At 41.0% G+C, this 18,783-nt stretch overlaps 1 protein-coding gene across 3 annotated transcripts in view; it reads right to left on the bottom strand.

Moving 5' to 3' along the window:
* Window positions 1-12,516, bottom strand: part of reps2 (RALBP1 associated Eps domain containing 2) — a 31,092-nt gene extending 18,576 nt beyond the window's left edge. For 2 of the 3 annotated variants that reach the window (XM_082523188.1, XM_082523189.1), the window contains exons 1-3: window positions 12,129-12,516; window positions 5,777-5,900; window positions 5,103-5,278 (exon numbers count right to left, since the gene is read on the bottom strand). In XM_082523188.1, coding sequence (XP_082379314.1) covers window positions 5,103-5,278; window positions 5,777-5,900; window positions 12,129-12,308 — 480 coding nt within the window. In that variant the 5' untranslated portion in view covers window positions 12,309-12,516. Of the gene's footprint in view, window positions 1-5,102; window positions 5,279-5,776; window positions 5,901-6,471; window positions 6,697-12,128 lie in introns of those variants that run through there. The other variant, XM_082523190.1, reaches the window with a different exon arrangement.
* Window positions 12,517-18,783: the final 6,267 nt, after the last annotated feature.

Here is an 18,783-nt window from a genome sequence, read left to right as displayed (position 1 = left end):
AATCCTTCTGACCCTGCAGCAAAAGAATTCTTAAACATTCTTCACTGTTTGGATTTTATCCAGCACGTCACGCAGCCGACTCACAACAGAGGACACACTCTGGACCTGGTCATCACCCATGGGCTGTCCACCAGCGTGTCCTCTGTTGTTGACTTGGCTGTCTCTGACCACTACTGTGTGTTTTTTAACATCACCGGTTTTATTCAGCGGAAGACCTCGGTGCGAACTGTGAGGAGGCGCTATCTAACCTCTGAAGTGGCTGCAAATTTTACCAGGGTTTTAGTCAAATGCCACCCTGTGATTTTACCTGCACCCTGCGATTTGATTTTTAGTTATTTTAACAGCAAACTGAAGAAAAGCCTTGACTCCGTTGCTCCACTCACCACCAAAAAGATTAACGTAAAACATGCATCACCCTGGAGAAACGAAGAAGTCAAAAAACTCAAAAGAAATTGCAGGGCAGCAGAAAGGAGATGGAGGAAAAATAAAAATAATATCAACCATCAAATATTTTCCGAGCAACTTAAAATGTACAATAATACATTAAGGAAGTCAAGAAATTCATACTTCGCCAAAATAATCAGTATTAACAAAAATAATCCCAAGGTCCTCTTTTCCACCATAGATCATTTATTTAACCCTGATTTTAAAAGCTCCAAAAGAACCCCCACAGACTCACTCTGTGAGCAGTTTGCAGACCACTTCAGGGGAAAGATCAGCGCCATCAGATCTGATATTTTATCTAATCGCGATATGATTGTAAACATATCTGAGGGCTCGATTGTACCTGAGGAGACACTGGACAGCTTTGTCCTGGTTAATGCTGAGAACTTTCAGAAAGTTTTCTCCACAGTGAGACCCACCACATGTCCTTTAGATCCAATTCCTTCTTCACTCTTTAAAACACTTTATGGATTTTTTGAGGCTGAGCTTTTATACATGATGAATTGCTCTCTTCAGTTGGGTGTCTTCCCTGCTGCCTTTAAAACGGCGTGTGTGAGGCCCCTTCTGAAGAAGAGCAATTTGGATTGTAATGATTTTAATAACTACAGACCTGTATCCAACTTACCATTTTTAAGTAAAGTCTTAGAAAAACTTGTTTTTACTCAGATTACTGATTTTCTCAATGATAGACAGATCCTGGAGATATTCCAGTCTGGATTTAGGGTGAACCACAGCACAGAGACGGCTCTCCTAAAGGTTTTAAATGATCTTAGATGTAACTGGGACGCCCAAAAGCTCTCAGTCCTGGTGCTACTGGATCTAAGCGCAGCCTTTGATACAGTAGACCACGCTATTCTTTTAAACAGACTAAAACACATGGTGGGCCTCTCTGGTGCTGTACACAACTGGTTCACTTCCTATCTCTCTGACAGATCTTTTATGGTGAGTATGGATACATGCTCCTCTAAGATCCATAAAATGACATGTGGTGTGCCTCAAGGGTCGGTTCTAGGCCCTGTACTTTTTAATTTGTATATGTTGCCTCTCGGCAGTGTCATCAGGAGGCATGGAGTGAACTTCCACAGTTACGCTGATGACACGCAGCTGTACATCTCCGTGTCTCCTGATGACACCAGACCAATGGATGCCCTTTTTAACTGTATCTTGGATATAAGATCTTGGATGGCAGAAAACTTTTTACAGCTTAACCAGGACAAAACTGAAGTTTTAATTGTCGGTCCCGAGGCTCAGAGAGAGAAACTCTTGTCTAAATTAGAGGCATTTTCACTATGTCCTTCGCTACAAGTGAAAAACCTGGGTGTTATTTTTGACTCTGAGCTTGGTTTTATCCCACATGTTAAACATGTAACCAAAATTGGATTTTATCATCTAAAAAATATAGCCAGAGTCCGCCCTATTCTCTCTCGGGCCAACACGGAGATGCATGCTTTTATTACCAGTCGCATTGATTACTGTAATGCCCTGCTCTCTGGTCTTCCTAAGAAGAATATTTCAACTTTACAACTTTTGCAAAACTCGGCAGCTCGTGTGCTGACGAAGACCAGAGGGCGGGCCCACATTACACCGGTTTTAGAATCGCTGCACTGGCTCCCCGTGTGTTTCAGGATCGATTTTAAAGTTCTTTTATTGGTTTTTAAATGTCTTAATGGTCTTGGGCCTTCTTATCTCTCAGATCTGCTTTTACCATACGAACCCTCGCGGACCCTGAGGTCCTCTGGTACTGGCCTTTTGATTGTCCCTAAAGTCAGGACACATACTCACGGAGAGGCAGCTTTTCAGTGGTATGGTCCTCGTCTGTGGAACAGCCTGCCGGAGGAGCTCAGGGCCGCAGAGAACGTACATGTTTTTAAGAACAGGCTCAAGACCCACCTTTTTAATTTAGCTTTTACTTAGCGTTTATTTATTTTATGCTTATTTATTCTATCCTGTTATTCTATTATTAATTTAGGCTTTACCTAATATTTCTTGATTTTATTCTTATTCATTTTTTAATCTTCTTACTCTATTTATATTTATATTTATATTGTATCCTGTTCTTATTTATTTTATCATTTTACCCTGTATACATCGTATTGCGTCATATCTCCAGTGTTTCCTCGGAGGGCGCTCTCTGCACCGGGGCTGTTATTGACCGTGGCTGCTGGGTCTCTGGGGTCCTCTCAGCCTGGTTGGGGGGCTCCTTTGCCTCCCTCCGGCTGTGTGCCCAGCCCGGAGGCTGCGGTCTGTGACCGGCTCCCGGTGCAGACGGCTCTCTGTTATAATGTTTCCTCACTTGCCTCATGCGAGCCCAGCCCAATTTTTACTCTTTAAGTGTGCGCGTGTGTGTATGTGTGTGTGGGTGGGGGTATATATGTGTATTGAGAGTGTGGGGAGTGAGTTGGAGGGTGGGGTGGGCTGCTTTTAACTATGTAAAGCACTTTGTGCTACATTTTTTCTGTATGAAAAGTGCTTTATAAATAAAGATTGATTGATTGATTGATTGATATACAGCCTAAGATTCTGCCTACCTAAGTGGCCGATGCTGTTGCTAGTATTTATATTTGTCCACAGTGTGCTCTGCAGTTTTGGTGCCCCAAAAAAAATTGGTTGATGGTGGCGTTTCTCCTGGGTAGGAGGGAAGAATGGTACCATTACAGCCATTTTGGGCTGCGTCAACACGTTGTCAACGATAAGTTATAGCAGATTTGCAGTTATGACGTACCTACAGCATAGATTTAATGCAGAGGACTAAATCAAAAACACCTTACACAGACCATAAGATGTGTGGCATCAGTAAGAAGAACAGGGACACCATGAATCACTGATAAGTCTTAATCCAGATGTCAGTTTTAGGCTGTTATAGTTCTTCAAACCATTTTTTAAAATATGCAACTTGTGCTGTAGCAGAATGAAAAGATATAAGTAAAAATATTATGTTCGCAAATCCCTTGGCTAACTAAAGGAGCTTTCTTACACATAACTACATAAGCTAGCAGCTAAGTTGTTATTGCCTACCGTCACAACACTTAGTTCACCCTCCAGTGGGCTAGTTTTTCAGAGTATGACATGTTTGTATTCCATCTTTGTAGTCCACCAGAGCACCAATGATAATAAAGTTCTTTATAGAATTTCCACCTTCTACACTGCTGGGTTCATAGGGGGCCCTTGCAAGGTCGTCTAGAACAGCGGTCCCCAACCTTTTTTGCACCACGGACCGGTTTAACGTCAGACAATATTTTCACGGACCGGCCTTAAAGGCGTGTTTATCCGTGTTGCGGATAAATACAACAAAATAAAATGATACAACCAAGACAAAAACTTTGGTATTTTGTAAATATAATAATAAATGCAAATTCACTGTGTAATTGAGTAACTTTATTAGCAGCGTAACATCCTCCTTTCTGCTCCTTAAAGCTCTCTGGTCGCTATGGTAACACGTACATATTTCTTTCAAAATAAGACACACAACTACAACATGGGAAAAGACCCAGGGAAACTGAGGTAACGACAAGAACCCTGAAAGCCATAAATTTCACACCCGAGCCTCATCTCTCGCGGCCCGGTACCAAACGACTCACGGACCGGTGGACCGGGGTTTGGGAACCGCAGGTCTAGAATAAATGGGGCTATATGCACATTTTGTGAGCTAAACATTTTCATCACTTGTAAATTATGATCAAGACAATAGTTGAAGTTGAAATTGAAGGGTTTTTTTGTATTTTTATTAGTGCTGTCAGCGTTAATCTCTTTAAAATTACGTTAAAGCCATAACTGCATTAACGCCGCAAATCTCTGTTAGCAAGTTAGCGCAGATCGCCCTGTGCACGGGGCTGGACGGTGCTAACGCGTTGACGCCGTGCAGCCCCGGAGATTTGCGACATTAATGCGGTTATGGCTTTAATGTTTAATGTTTAATTATTTAATAGGCCTGGTTTTATTAGGCCTATTAGGCTTTAACGAGATTCATTTTTATAGGTTGTGATTGTAATAAAGCACCTTTCTGGGAGTATTGGGGACATGACAGTATCACAAGGTATTTTATGGAACCCCATATTTTTATTTTACTCATGAAATGAATAGTTAAACTAACCACCAACCATATGCACTTAAAGTTTAGCTATCATCTGCCATTAAGCAGGAACATTATATTATGAAGCCTTAACCAACCAAATAACATGCGCTAGTAATTTTATTTCAATTTGTTCATCTTATCCATCCTATATTTGAAAAATATAAATACAATGTTGGCTTTTGTCTTTAAAAACTAGGGTAATACATAGTTTTGCAATTTCGCTCCATTCACTTCTTCTCAGTTATGATTGTTCTGCAAACACCCGTTGCTGAAATGCAAAAAACACAACAAATCCATGACACTGATGCAAAAGTTTGATCCTGCTGGCATAACTAAGTTATTGCAATTTGTGGTCAGGGAGGTCTCCGGTCATCCAGTTCTAGTAATTCTGATTAAGGACAAACTGGAATGACTGAAAGAGGCTTGTCATTCTTCTCTAATCTCTCATCAACTGCTCCGATGATTAGAGCTGACTGGAATGTATTTGCATACTTCTTGGTCATACTGCATAGCTGCACTAAGCTATAATAACTTTGATGCATGCATACAGGCCAAAAGTAGCAGATGGCAGCGCACACAGGCTTACCTTCTTGTCTGTGCCGGCCTCCAGATGTCTGAAGGTGTTCCTGTCTGTTGGAGTCCAGATAAGAGAACCGGGTGCAGAGCCACACTGTGCGCCCTGAGCGTCTATGCAGGAAGGGACAGTCGAGTATCGCATCTCTGGTTCATTCTTCAGACCAACAAATCTAGGTAGAGGTAGATCTGGAGAGACAGCACAAAAATCATTGATATAAATGATATATTATTTATTTTGACACCAACTCAAATGCTTAAGTGGATATACAGTATAAGTGTTTTTTTAAATTTGTCTCATGATTTAGGCCTAGCACAATGACCTTTGATACAACTAGAATTAGTACGAGGGAATTAATCAGGATGAACTTCTTTACAGGCTTTATTCTGCTGAGGAGAGCTACTACTACATACAAAAATGAATATGAACCGATAAACATATTCCTTCTAATAATCCATGAAGCTATGTGATTTTATGAAGAAAAAAAAAACCACACACACATTAGGGTTTCCTATTTGGGCAGGGTGTAAATGATTGTGTGCTCCTTGTAATAAGGGCAAACCCACTTAGCCCTTTCCATGTGACTCCCCTTTCATCCAGATTAGGCCAAATCCTGCCATGTTAAGATAATCTCCTGATCCCCTTTTCCTCTCATAAGACGCCTCCTCTCTGAGCAGCAGACTTACTGGCGGTTACGCTCTCCAGGCGAATGGGTAGACCAGCCTGGGCAGCTGCGAGCAGCTTCAGAGCCACGTAGAACTGAGATGTACCAAAGTAACCCAGACGCTTTGCTCCACACACCTCGGTCACCTGAAAAAGAAGTCAAAAAAAGACTTTTGCATTGTGAACAACTGAAACCAGCTGAAACATGCTACGACCAATGCCCTGAATTTGTGACACAGTTATCTATGTCCAACAATGTCATACATCTCAGCTTTCATGCTGCCTGCAGTGACAGAAATATAATCTAGCCAGGGCTAGCTTAAGAATGTGGTTATTTTACACCCTGATCAAGATCATGTATAGTAGAAAATTATGGGTAAATAGAATAAAACTAGAAGAAAAGTATGCAAGAGATTAGCACGATGTAATCTGTTTGTCTTTTTCTCTTTTGTTTCAAGGTACAATGCTTCCTGGGAAGCACAGCGGATTAGGATTATAAAATACTGTAATACTGTAATACTGAATCAAGTAATAACACCTTCTATGCTCTGGTTTTAAGATATTATGTCTACACTTAAGGAAACCAAACAGTACCCTATCTATCTACCTAGCTAAAATACGAACCAAACCTAATTTTAGCTTAATTTAGCAAAAAGGCTAGCCTAAATTTGACAAATGCTAGCCTGGCTTTGCTTTCTTAAAAAAAAACAACAACAACCTTTTGTAGTCCTTTAGTTTTTCACCACACATTTATTAATAAAGGGACAGCTCTATAGCTATGCTAAGCATATTAGCACAGGGTTTAGCTTCTCTTAGCACTAGACTAGAAGTAGCAGACTCTGACTTTTAGCTTCTTTTTTTTTTTTTTTTTAAAGTCCTTGTTGATTTTATATCTTTTAGCCAATTATTGATTAATTAAGCGATAATTGTGGTATTACAGTCAATTTTTTTTTTAGCTAAGCAAATAATTAGCTCACAGGTGTCAAACTCCAGGCCTCGAGGGCCAGTGTCCTGCAGGTTTTAGATGTGTCCTTGATCCAACACAGCTGATTTAAATGGCTAAATGACCTCCTCAACACGTCTTGAAGTTCTCCAGAAGCCCGGTAATGAACAAATCATTTGATTCAGGTGTGTTGAAACAGGGTGATATCTAAAACCTGCAGGACACCGGCTCTCGAGGCCTGGAGTTCGAGACCCCCCCATTTGCTTAACTTAAATCTGTGGCAGTGAAGAAAACAATTAGTATGGTAACACCATTTATCACTATCATTTTAAATAGCTTAAAAATGAACGCAATAAACATGACATGTCCATTTAATTCAGAAAAAATCTCTTAAAGCAGTTTTAAAGCAACCCGTTTTGTTATTACTGGGTAAGCTAACCGTTTTGTTTATGCTACTTTTTGGCCATACATCCCTTTATTGTTTGGCTTATTTGTGGGTGAGACATTTCTTCTAAATTGAAAAGTAAACTTTAAATTGTGTTGGTGTTCTTTCCCTGTCAAACTGTCCCAGCAACTCAATAAGGCACCCTTGGTTTTATCACTAGAGCACATTTTCCGCCAAGGCCAATGCCATCTTGCAAATTTTATAGTAGCCTAAGTGCTCTGGATCCTCACCAAAATGTAATGCCCTCTTCTTCTGGCCATTCTCCACATCTCCACTAAGGCTGGATTCATGAAATCCAGATAGATATTTTATTGTGGCAACAATGGAATTAAAACCAGTAACACAAACATGTTTTCATAAACTGACAAAATTCAAAGCAAGGTCTACTTTTTTATACGTCACCAAAAAAAAAAAGCCTACATGAGCCCATTTTTAAACATTTAGTGGTATGCACTTCTGAAATACGAAGAACATGGGGCCCTGGTCCTATCTATTGTCTAATGAGGCCAAAGGGCTCACGTTGCCTTATGAGACATTATTTCTGCTTGACCTGCAGTGTATTCATTAAACAGCTTTCACAGGGGCAGGACATTCAAAACAGCTACAGTCTTGTGAGAAGAGGCTGAGCATACAGCTGGAGGTCAGGTCTGCAGCACTGATGTGTGCGCCTGATTTCAGCGGAAAAATGATAGATGGTGAGGTTATTGCAGGAAGAACAGCGAAGGCCTTCAGGAACCAGACTGACAGGTCAGATCTACGGCCTTAGGGGAAAGTTATTTAAGGAAGGTGGAATGATGCCAGAAGCATTTCAGCGCTCACTACGTCAACACTGGTGCAACTTTGTGGATACTACTGAATCTTATGGCTAGCTGAGGATGTAATTTTAGAGAAGAGCCACGTTATTCAACATATTACCCTGTAGTACTAGGGAGAATAATCTGACCAGATCCACTGTCATTGCTGATAAAAAGCATTTGTTAGCAGTCAGGAACTTCTTTTTTTCTCTTTACTTTTACATTTTAATGTAAAAGTATTTGACTGATGTGCAAAATCCAAGATTAATCCATGGGTTCACATCTATTGTGGATACAAAAAGCAGTCTGGGTGGCATTGATGTTTCAACTGTCAGCAGTTACGCCAGATTTAGCTTATTGTTTGTTGTGGTGTTAAGCATCTGCTGTTTCACAGACACAAAGCACAGAAATCAGCATTTGACTCTTAGGAGTAACTTGAGTTCTGGGTTGGAAACAAACAGCAGCCCCCAAAGCTGAAAAATACAACGCCAAAAAGTGAGAATGGTTCTACAATTTCCTACCCACTGCATAGGGATTATTTATAGCTCGCCTGAGTTAGGACATTATTAGGAAAATAGACACTTTAACTGACAGGTGGATGTCGACATGTCCAGCTGTAGCTGGCAGCTCCTGTTCAACTAAGTCACAAACTGGACCTCTCGACTGTGGTCGATTTGCCCCAGTTTTGGTGTGTGAAAGTATTCTAATAATTAGTATATATATGTATATGTTGTTTTTGCAGTGCATGTGTACTGTTTAACTGTATAAAAATCTTTATTTAAGTGTCTAAAGTAATAAATATATTTTTAAATATATTGCCAGTATAGGATTAGGCCCCATTTGAAATTCAAAATTGTATTAATTTTTCATGGTATAGATTCATAAAGGGCTGGGCATGATCAGCAACAACATTATGGTATTATAAACAAAACTCAGTTGGTATTAAGGGGTCTAAAGTATGCCAACAAAGTATACCCCATACTGTTATGCCAACACAAGCGTTAACCGTTGATACAGAGCAGGGTGGATCCATGCTTTCATGTTGTTTACAGAAAATTATGACCCTACAATCCAAGTTTCACAGCGGAAATCAAACCCGCCAGTGATTTTCCAATCTTTTGTTGTCCAATTTCGGTGAGCCTTTTGAATTGTAGCCTCAATTTACCATTCCCTTTTCCACAGCATTCTCTGTAAACTCTAGAGATGGCTTTGTGGGAAAGTCCTCAGCAGTTTTGGGCAAATTTCAGACCAGCCTGGCGGGCATCAACAGCTATGCCACGTTCAAAGTCACGAAAATCACCTTTCTTCCCCATTCTGAGAGATTCAGCAGGTCATGTCTAGATGCCTGAATCCATTGAATTTCTAGCATGTGTTTGGTTGATTAGATATGGCCACAGACAAATAACTCTTTATTTATATTCTTATAGTCCAACCATCATACGGCAGGACCAAGAGGATAGGTCATCAGTCCATTGGAGGGGAAAAACCCTGACAACCAATTAACCACACGCTCTTAATTTAGAATCAGCCATTAATCTTGCAGGAAGTAAGCGCACTTAAACCTACTTACACTTACTTTAGGTTTGATTAAACAGTACGTTATGGTGGAAAGAAAAGGTGGTCAGTGTTTGCACTGTTTAACGAATTAGTCAGCAAATTACGGTGATAACACTGAGCGTTTGCACATCAACTACTTCTTTGCTGTGATACATTATCTACTATATGCACTGCAGATTGTTGGAGGAACCCCCGGACAAACAATGTGATGATGCCATTTGTAAAGTACCACAAACAGTTTTTTCATACTAGACAACTTACGTACTGATATATTAGTCATATGCCTTTTTCCATTAATATTTTTAAACAATCAGCTAGCAGCACCAGCACCATCAAACCAGGATGTGAGCACAGGAACTCTGACCACACCCTCATTCATCTGGACAGGTTTGACAGCACATCTGTCAACACATCGTTTCTGTGCAGGAACCTGAACGTGGCATTTACGCACAAACACATGGCAGGAAAATGAACTACAAATGTACTGCGAATTGTATAGGTTGGGATTTACAGTGGCTGCAGTGGCTGTTACTTTCCCATGATAAAATGTTATGAGGGACATCCGCTTAGATGGCGGTAAAGTTAATCTCAGGCAATAGCAGTGTGACCCCAAGTCTTTATACATCCATTTAATGAGCACAACAGCTGACCTCACTGCAGCAGGCGGAAGCCTCGTGCTTTTTTATTTATCTGCTGTAAACAGATCAGTTAGGAAAAAAAAAAAAAAGAAACTTCCTGTCTAAATTTACTAAATCGTAAATCAGCAGAACATACCTCTACATACAGCACATGGTGGAAAATGTCCTTTGTTTTAGCAAATATTATAGCATGATTGTAGCACAACCTCAAGAGCCACAACATGACATTTAACTCACGGAGGCAAGAGAGGACATAAGCCAGTCTCTGATACTGTGTGACATGATGACCCAGAAGTCAGCAGTGACTTCAGGAGCGATCGTGCAGGCATCCTGCCGCAGGGCCAAAACACAGCTCAGAAGGCTGCGTGTCAATCACCCCAAAGCGGTGGCGGCGATCCAGGCCTGACAGGAAGGAAGTGCGGCTCAGTGCCAAACTTCCTGACACCCACGCAGAGACACAATAGCCTCCCATCGAAGGGAGCAGACCCCTTGGGACAGAGGGTGGCGTGAACGGAGACAGCGACCCGCTGTGCTCATCTGAGCTGGAAAAATGTGTTTTTATTCCTGTGATGGGTCGGCAAAATGACTCTCACTGGGTTCTTTCATGCTGCAGCCAGCGAGACACAGTTAACACCACCACTGCTATTAAGTTGTCTGTCAAGTTTGTCGGGTATCAGCCCATAAAGCTTAATCAATAACACGCAAAGAAAAACAAGGAGCTCAGTAAAAGTTTTAATTAAATTTACGTGTTAGTTTTGTCTGCTTTTAATTAGACCCTCATTCTTTCAGAAAGGATTTTGAAAGCATCGGTTAATAAAGTGGTGGGTTTTACAAGTTTTAAGATCCATAACCACAAATGATATGGTATATGCTTTAAATGTTTGACTTTTGAAGTATTGTAAGTTTCAGATATATTGCTGTCTTTGTAAAACTGCTTTAACAGCCATTTATGTGCCATATTAAACCTCAGCAAGTCTGAAGAATCTATATGTTTTATAATCCATCACAGAAACATCAAGTTTATAGGTTATGATTTCTATATCAGATGAACTGCTGAGCTGAAATAACCAAACTGACAATCTATTTATTATTGATTGAGTTAAATTATTTCTCATTTTAAGATGTTTCAACCATTTGTCTGACAAAAGGTTGCTCCAGTTTTACAAAAGTCCCTGTATCCAAATGACTTTGTGATGTTTGCTGTATTAAATCACAGTGATAAGAAACTCACTATGATTTCACTATTTCAGTCTGATGATGGATGAAAAAGTGGTTTTCCTTCTACATTCAGAGTGCATCACTTCTGAGCAGACAGAATACTCGAATATGAATATTATGCATTTATCTATAAAAATCTTATTTGCTGATGGATCAATATTGAGGTTTTTTTTCCACAAATACTTGGTGCCGGCCACTCAAAATTTAGTATTGGTCAACCTCTGGAAGTGAATGGTTTAAAATTTCAGAACCACAGTTGTTATTCTTAAAGGGGACAGCACAACAATTTGTAAACATAACTACTGACAAAGGCTATTGTTGGTGCTGATCACATCAAAAAAAATCATTGGTTACAGTAAACAAGCTTATTAGAAATGAGTGCAAAAGGCCTAACCTTAACCTAAACTACAACATCTCCAAGGTGACATCTGAGGACCGACACAGCTACTAATGTAGTGATGAGACCTACAGACACATGCTCAGCTATACCCTCATATATGTAAATAGACTGGCTTCCTGTGTGGAAGAGGAGGGGGAGAAAGAGGGTTTGTGAAACCGCTCTCACACACACACACACACACACACACACACACACACACACACACAAAGAGATCAGAAAGGCATCACAATGAAAATGTGGCTCATTATTATACACAGTAGACCGCAGGCTCTGTGTCTCCTGCATCTGGGGGTTTAGGGAGCAGCAGCCGCAGCCCTCAGCCCCTCACACTTGATAACATGAGCTGACCAAGCAGCCGCAGACACAAGCACCACACTCACTTTATGCAGAGATTCGGGAGGTAGCTGAGACGCCTTGAACAGCTCTGCCACTTTACTGGACGACAGTTTTCCTGAAGTGTCAGCCTGGCACAGACCGTGGAGACCTGAGTAATACCTCTGCTCATGCTCATTCAGGGAGATGAAACTCCCCGCAGACGCCGCACCGGATTCCTGATCCATTCCCGGGGCTGACGCATGGAGGATCCGCCGGAGACGCACTACAAACAAACAGATCAATACATCCTGCTCCGGACTCCGGCTCCTGTTTCAGGTCGGAAAAGAAGGAGGGTTTAGTATCACCTCCTACAGGAGAGTTCCCTGTGAAGACAGCCCGCCTGCTCACCCTCAGGCTCGTCCACTCCTACTGCCTATTGTGAGTGATTGTAGCACTACCGCCGTGCGCCTGCTGGGGGCGACAGAGCCCAGGACAAGCTGAAAGAAGACCCTACGTTCCAATCCATAATTGAATAAAGCTTATTTTATTACAGGACCTTGTACAAATTCTTGTCCTGTATCACAATACAGATGCGGTGTAATATGATACAGCATAATGAAGCCAACAATTAATCTGTTGTGCTCTGAGGGAACATAGGGAAGCACTTTGAATATCACTCATATTTCCTGCTAAATTAGAATAGCCTTCTATAAATAGTCTGAATTTGGTTTCATCATGAGATAAACAGTTCAGACACTTTAGGCCAACATCCAAAACTAAAATTTTATACAATAAAGGAACTAGAAAGAGCAAAATAAACAGCAAATTTAGCAAACAAACAATGCAACTTACTTTAATGTCACTTTTACTCATGGAGGCTAATATTAGCACCTTAAAAATACTGCTAACGTCCTGACATTAAAGTAACACTTGTATTAAAAATGACCTTTTGACACAGAAATGGGGCCATTATTAATCAGTAAACATGCACAGAAAAAATACTGGACTCAGAAATGCCACATGATCCTGTTACAGCTTTAAGCAAACCTTCAAACCTGCATGATGCTGTGCAAAAGTCTCAAGCCACTATTTATTTATCCACTGGTAGGAAAATGGAAAACGATTCAATGAAAAATGTCCAAACATAAACTGAAATACAGTATATTAGATGAATCAGAGTCTGTGAGAGTCTAACAAGCTTGAAAATCAATATTTGGTATGAGCACTGTTACTCTTCACCAGAGCCTGAACTCTATGAGATGGCCTTATTTTCTTTAAGTAGTCTTTAAGAATAGTTCTCCAGGCTTCTTGAAGGACATTCAAAGCTGTTCTTTGGATGTTGAATCCCACACTGCTTCAGTAATATCGAGGTCTGGGTTCTGGGGAAGCCAGTCCGTGACTGATAGTGATTCATTGTATGTTTTTCTACCCAAGTATGTTTTTATTTCATTGGCAGTGTTTTTGGGATCATTATCATGAAAAATGAAGCCACTGCTGATGAGACTCTTTCTGTATAGCGGTCAAGAATATATAGTATTCTGTCCTTCCACTGAGCCCATTTCTGATGAGCCTTTGGTGAGCAGTAGATGGATCATCTGCAGGTCCTGCGTCAGGTTTTTGCTTGATGTTTTTATCCTGTTTCTTAACAGCATGACTTTCAGATGTTGTTTATCTGTCGTAGATGTGTTTTAGAGCTATCAGCCAACAGTTTTTAGGCTGACAGCTTTGGGAGAGCACCTTGTTGGTGCAAAAATACTATTTTATGCCTGTCAAACTGTGTTATGTTTGCATATTTTGTACACACAGCCATTAATAGACAATAGTTTTTCTTTTTTTTTCCCCAGGAGAGATTTAAAAAATATTTTTGAAAGTCTTCAATCTGAATATCACCAGAGTCTCAGATGAAATAAAATATTTTGGATTTTGCAGATCCAGCAGTAATCTGCCCACTGAGATGATTAACCTTGATTGCCCTTTAAAGAAGCACACAAAATCTAAAAGCCTTGAAAAATGCTTTTCACACTATGAGTTTTACTTTCGGATGCATTTCATGCAGTGTATTGAGGTTCACGTTTTTGTTTTAGTTTCACAATGATTGGGTTAAAAACTGCAATGGCTGTCATGTCTGGGCCTCTGCTGCCACCGTGTGTAGAGAGAAAATACCTGCACCCTGAAAAGTAATTAACACATGCATCCCCAGGCTTTTACCTTTCTACCTATAAAACCCGGAGAGCAGCCAAATGGCTGGTAGGCTTTTAGCTAAGCTTTAGCTTCAGCCAAGTGGAAGCTAAATTGGCTAGTCATTCATATGTATATTAGGTTGTTACCTGGGAATTCTGGAGGGAGGGGAGTGGGGGTGTGTGATTGAGGGGGTGGGGGAGCTGCTAAAAGCTGTGCACTTCCTTTTGTGTTTCATCTTGATGCATTCTCAATCATCCAGGGAAATAAATCTCCAAAAGTCACCAACTTGGAGTGTTTCAGTTTGCCATCTTAGGGAGAAATCAACACACATGGGTGTATGTCCTTTGTTGCTGAGATTTATTGATAAAAACAGTACAAAAAACCAACCATTTGTACACATATTTACAAATAATAATAAAAAGTGAGTGAGTACATTTCAACATTTTCAGCAATCACTCACAATCCTGGCACTGCCATGGTATCTGTAGTCTGCATTTACCACATGTGTATCTGTTGCAGTGAACACATCGCACAGTGGCATGATTGTTCTTGCATTTGTGTTTGACCTGACACATGGCTCTTTTTCCAGGGCTAGGTGTGGAGGGTTGTGTCCAAAGCAACTGTTCTTTTCTTGCCTTCTTCGCAGCTACATGAGAGTGAGCCAACTCTCTTGCAAGCTCCACCAGGAAGTCCACCCGTCTTTCCTTCGTCCCGGTGCATGCTTGATACAGCACATGTGCATTCAGTGCTGCCATGTCAATCATGTTCGCTGCAATTTCCAGTGTGTGGGGATCATTTGTCACCAACTGCATCACGTGCTACAACCCTGGTCTACATATCACCGTTGATGAACAGCTTTTCCCATCAAAGACTCGGTGCTGTTTCCTGCAGTATATTGCAAGTAAACCTGACAAGTTTGGGATCAAGTTTTGGGTGGCTTGCGACCTAAAATCCAAGTACATTTGCAATGTCTTCCCATATCTTGGCAAGGACCCCAATCGTCCCACTGGGGAGAGACTTTCTGAAAATGTAGTAATGAGGCTGATGGAACCATTCCTAGACAAGGGCAGAAATGTTACCACGGACAATTTTTTCACATCGCTTTCACTTGCGCAAAAACTTCTTAGACGGTGTGTTGATTTCTCCCTAAGATGGCAAACTGAAACACTCCAAGTTGGTGACTTTTGGAGATTTATTTCCCTGGATGATTGAGAATGCATCAAGATGAAACACAAAAGGAAGTGCACAGCTTTTAGCAGCTCCCCCACCCCTTCAATCACACACCCCCACTCCCCTCCCTCCAGAATTCCCAGGTAACAACCTAATATACATATGAATGACTAGCCAATTTAGCTTCCACTTGGCTGAAGCTAAAGCTTAGCTAAAAGCCTACCAGCCATTTGGCTGCTCTCCGGGTTTTATAGGTAGAAAAGCTAAATGGCTGCTCTCTGGGAGTTTAATTAAGTGCTTAGCAGGAAGTGAACTGTGATCAAGCTAAAATTAATTCAAAATTTAGATAATACACACCAAAAAGGTGAAAACGAAAAGGCATTTAGTGCATTTAACCCCCCCCCCAAAAAAAAAAAAAAAATCCAACTTAAAGTTATTTGAGCTTTGTGATGTTTTGTCCCTCTCATCATTACACCATCACCACCAGCCTGAACCTCTAATACAAGGAAGGACGCATCCAGCCTTTCATGCTGTTGACACCAATTTCTGACCCCACCATTTAATTGTGACAGCAGAAATTGAGACTCATCGTTTAGATATTATCTATTTTTCTGCAAACCCCAGAGATGGCAATGTGGGAAACTCGGACCAGCCCATCAGGTGCCAAACTCACTTAAACTGCCTGTCTTCCCCATTCTGCTGCTCGGTTTGAGGTTTAGCTGGTCATCTTGACCATGTTTAAATGCCCAAATGCACTGAGTTGCCATTTGATTGGCTGATTTGTCAAGGAAGGAGGAAGGAAGAGGAAAGACCAGTTATTCTTACTGTAACCCAGTGGCTCAACCCTCAGTGATGCGTCATCGTGGTCTGTTTTATTGGAAAACACTTATGACATTTTATGGGTACAAAAGATCGTTTATTGTAGGAGAGTTTCATGTGGTCTGCTGTGGTGTTTTAATCACTGAAACAGTCTGTTATCAGGGAAAGGAGACTTTACATTCAAACTTGACCCATGTGAACTTAATTTCCAATAAATGGCGGTTTCAAGCATACTTTTCTGAGACAGTGGTTAAAAAATTAACCTAACAGCTAATGAGGAAGAATGGATCATTAACCTTATATAAGTGCCAGCTTAGATATTGATTGACTGAATAACTGAAAGTGTTTGCAAAGGCTTTTTCAGTAAAGAGGATGAGAATGAGTTCACTGGGATCTGTTGTGGGAGATTTTAATTCTGCATGACATAGCATAGCTAGGTTAGACCTGATTACCATGTAGGGAGGAACAGGGAGTGTGGAGAGTACAGTTTGTCCTGCTTGACTCTGACCGAGCAGGACTGGGTCAGAAAGGACAGAGAGTGCTGGGATGATTTCACCTGTATCCCAAATCAGACTTTTGGGCTTAACCCTCACGCAACCAAAATATTTTAGTGACTAAAATAATCAAGTGACTTCGCTTCGTTTCATACAGAAGTACTGTTTTGTGTATCATACTTGTACTCTTTCCTTTATCTGTGATATTTATTCTGATAACATGATTTTCAAGGGGTTTGAATCCACCGTCCGGTGTGTGTGTAGTCTCCATATGCTGTCCATGTCTGGGTGGGTTCTCTCCAGGTACTCAGAGATACTCCCACAGTCCAAAACATGCAGTTACAGTATGGGATTAGCTTCACTGCTAATTCTGAATTGGCCACAAGTATGAATGTGAGTGCAAATGGTTTTCTGCACCCTGCCTCTCACCCTGTGGCAGCTGGGATATGCTCCATGTTTTCAAGTTAACTAGTAAACCCAACTCATCTCCTTCAGCTGAGCTGTTTGCGTCCTCATTTTGTGCATCAAGTATCCTCAAGGCTTCTCCTGCAGTCAATCTTGCTACCTCATTTCATGATCTAGTGTAAACATATGGCTGGGTCGCCGGCGGGTTAAATGAACTGCACCTGAAATGGACCTGTTCTGCTTATCCTTATTTTCTAGCCTCTTAGAATGCATAATGAGATTGTTGTTTTTCATATCCTTGATTTGTCATAGGTGATAAAGACCCTTCTTGTTTAAATCCTGTCATTGCAATCCTGTCAAGTTCCTGAAGGGCTGGCAAATATGAGAAATCTGACTCTGGAGTACTGCCCTGTCTCTCTCTCTTTTTGACTTTTATTTCTATGGCACATGCACTCTGATACCAGCAGTGATCATGTTTACCACCACTTACCAACAGCAGCACTGCTTTAGAACAGAAACCATCGAGCCTTTGCAAAGATCACGGCTCCTCGAGATAGTTTAATACCTGTGGCTGGGTGAGGGGATTTTGTAAATGCTGTGCAAGGATTTATAAGTGGGGCTCAGGGTTCCAGGCTTAAACAACAACAACAACAACAACTGTACTACAACTACACCCTGTGTGTTGCACTATTTGCTCTTCTTCTAAATTCCTCTGTTAGTTTCACCTTTAATGTTTTAATGTTGTTTTCTTTTAAAATGAAAGGTAACAGTTTACATATCATATCATATCATATCGTATATGTAAAAATAAAAATATGGAACTGGAAAAAATGATAAGAGATCCACTTCTATTAATTAGTAGATGCTATATTCTGTTAGGATGCCTGGGTCGTTGACCCAGGGGTTTTGAGTTTATTATATTATTTATACTTTCTAGTCTTTGGTTTCTTTGAGTTCTGTCTTATAGTTTATGTCTCTGTCTTCTCTAGCTGCTCTGTCTCCCCTGACAGCTGTATCCCCTTGTCTAGTTCGCGTCTCTGTGTATCCTTAGTTCCTATATCCCCGTGTCCAGTCAGTGTCTGTGTCTGCCCTGGTCCCACGTCTCTGTTCCCTCTGTTGCAGTGCGTGCGAGTCTGTGTCTTTGTTCAGTCTGTGTTATGTGTTTCCTGTTTTACTTTGAAAGTCCATGTCTGATGTTAATGTGTCTGGTTTTGCTTCCCCTTGTCTCGTTAGGCGTGATTTGCCCCAGCTGTGTTTCCCTCCTGTTACCCATTCCCTGATTGCTCCCTCTGTGTATTTAAGCCCTGTGTTTCTCTGTGTCCGTGTTGCGATCTACCGGTTACGTTGCTGTGTGTTTTGTCAATCCGCTGGTGTTAGTTTATTTTTGAGTTTTTCCAGTTATGTTATGTTTGCGTTCAGCATTAAAGCTGTTTTGGTTTAAGTTCTGTCTCCGGAGTCTGCACCTTGGGTCCTATCCCTGTCCACACACAGCCGACACCTAACATATTCTTTCCCAGGCTGTTTCTGTTTCTAGGGGTCACTACTTATTATACCATTTTAAGTGGCTGTAACTTGGAAGTTCACACACTGTGCTATACTAGGTAAATAGAAACAGACTGGGCCGTTCTGTTCTCCTCTGGGAGGTCTGCCT

The sequence above is a fragment of the Aulonocara stuartgranti genome (genome assembly GCF_965226115.1).
Source record: "Aulonocara stuartgranti genome assembly, chromosome: 23".
In the NCBI taxonomy this organism is placed as follows: Eukaryota; Metazoa; Chordata; class Actinopteri; order Cichliformes; family Cichlidae; genus Aulonocara; species Aulonocara stuartgranti.
Note: the sequence above shows the minus strand (reverse complement) of the source record. Positions and strands in the feature narration are given on the sequence as shown.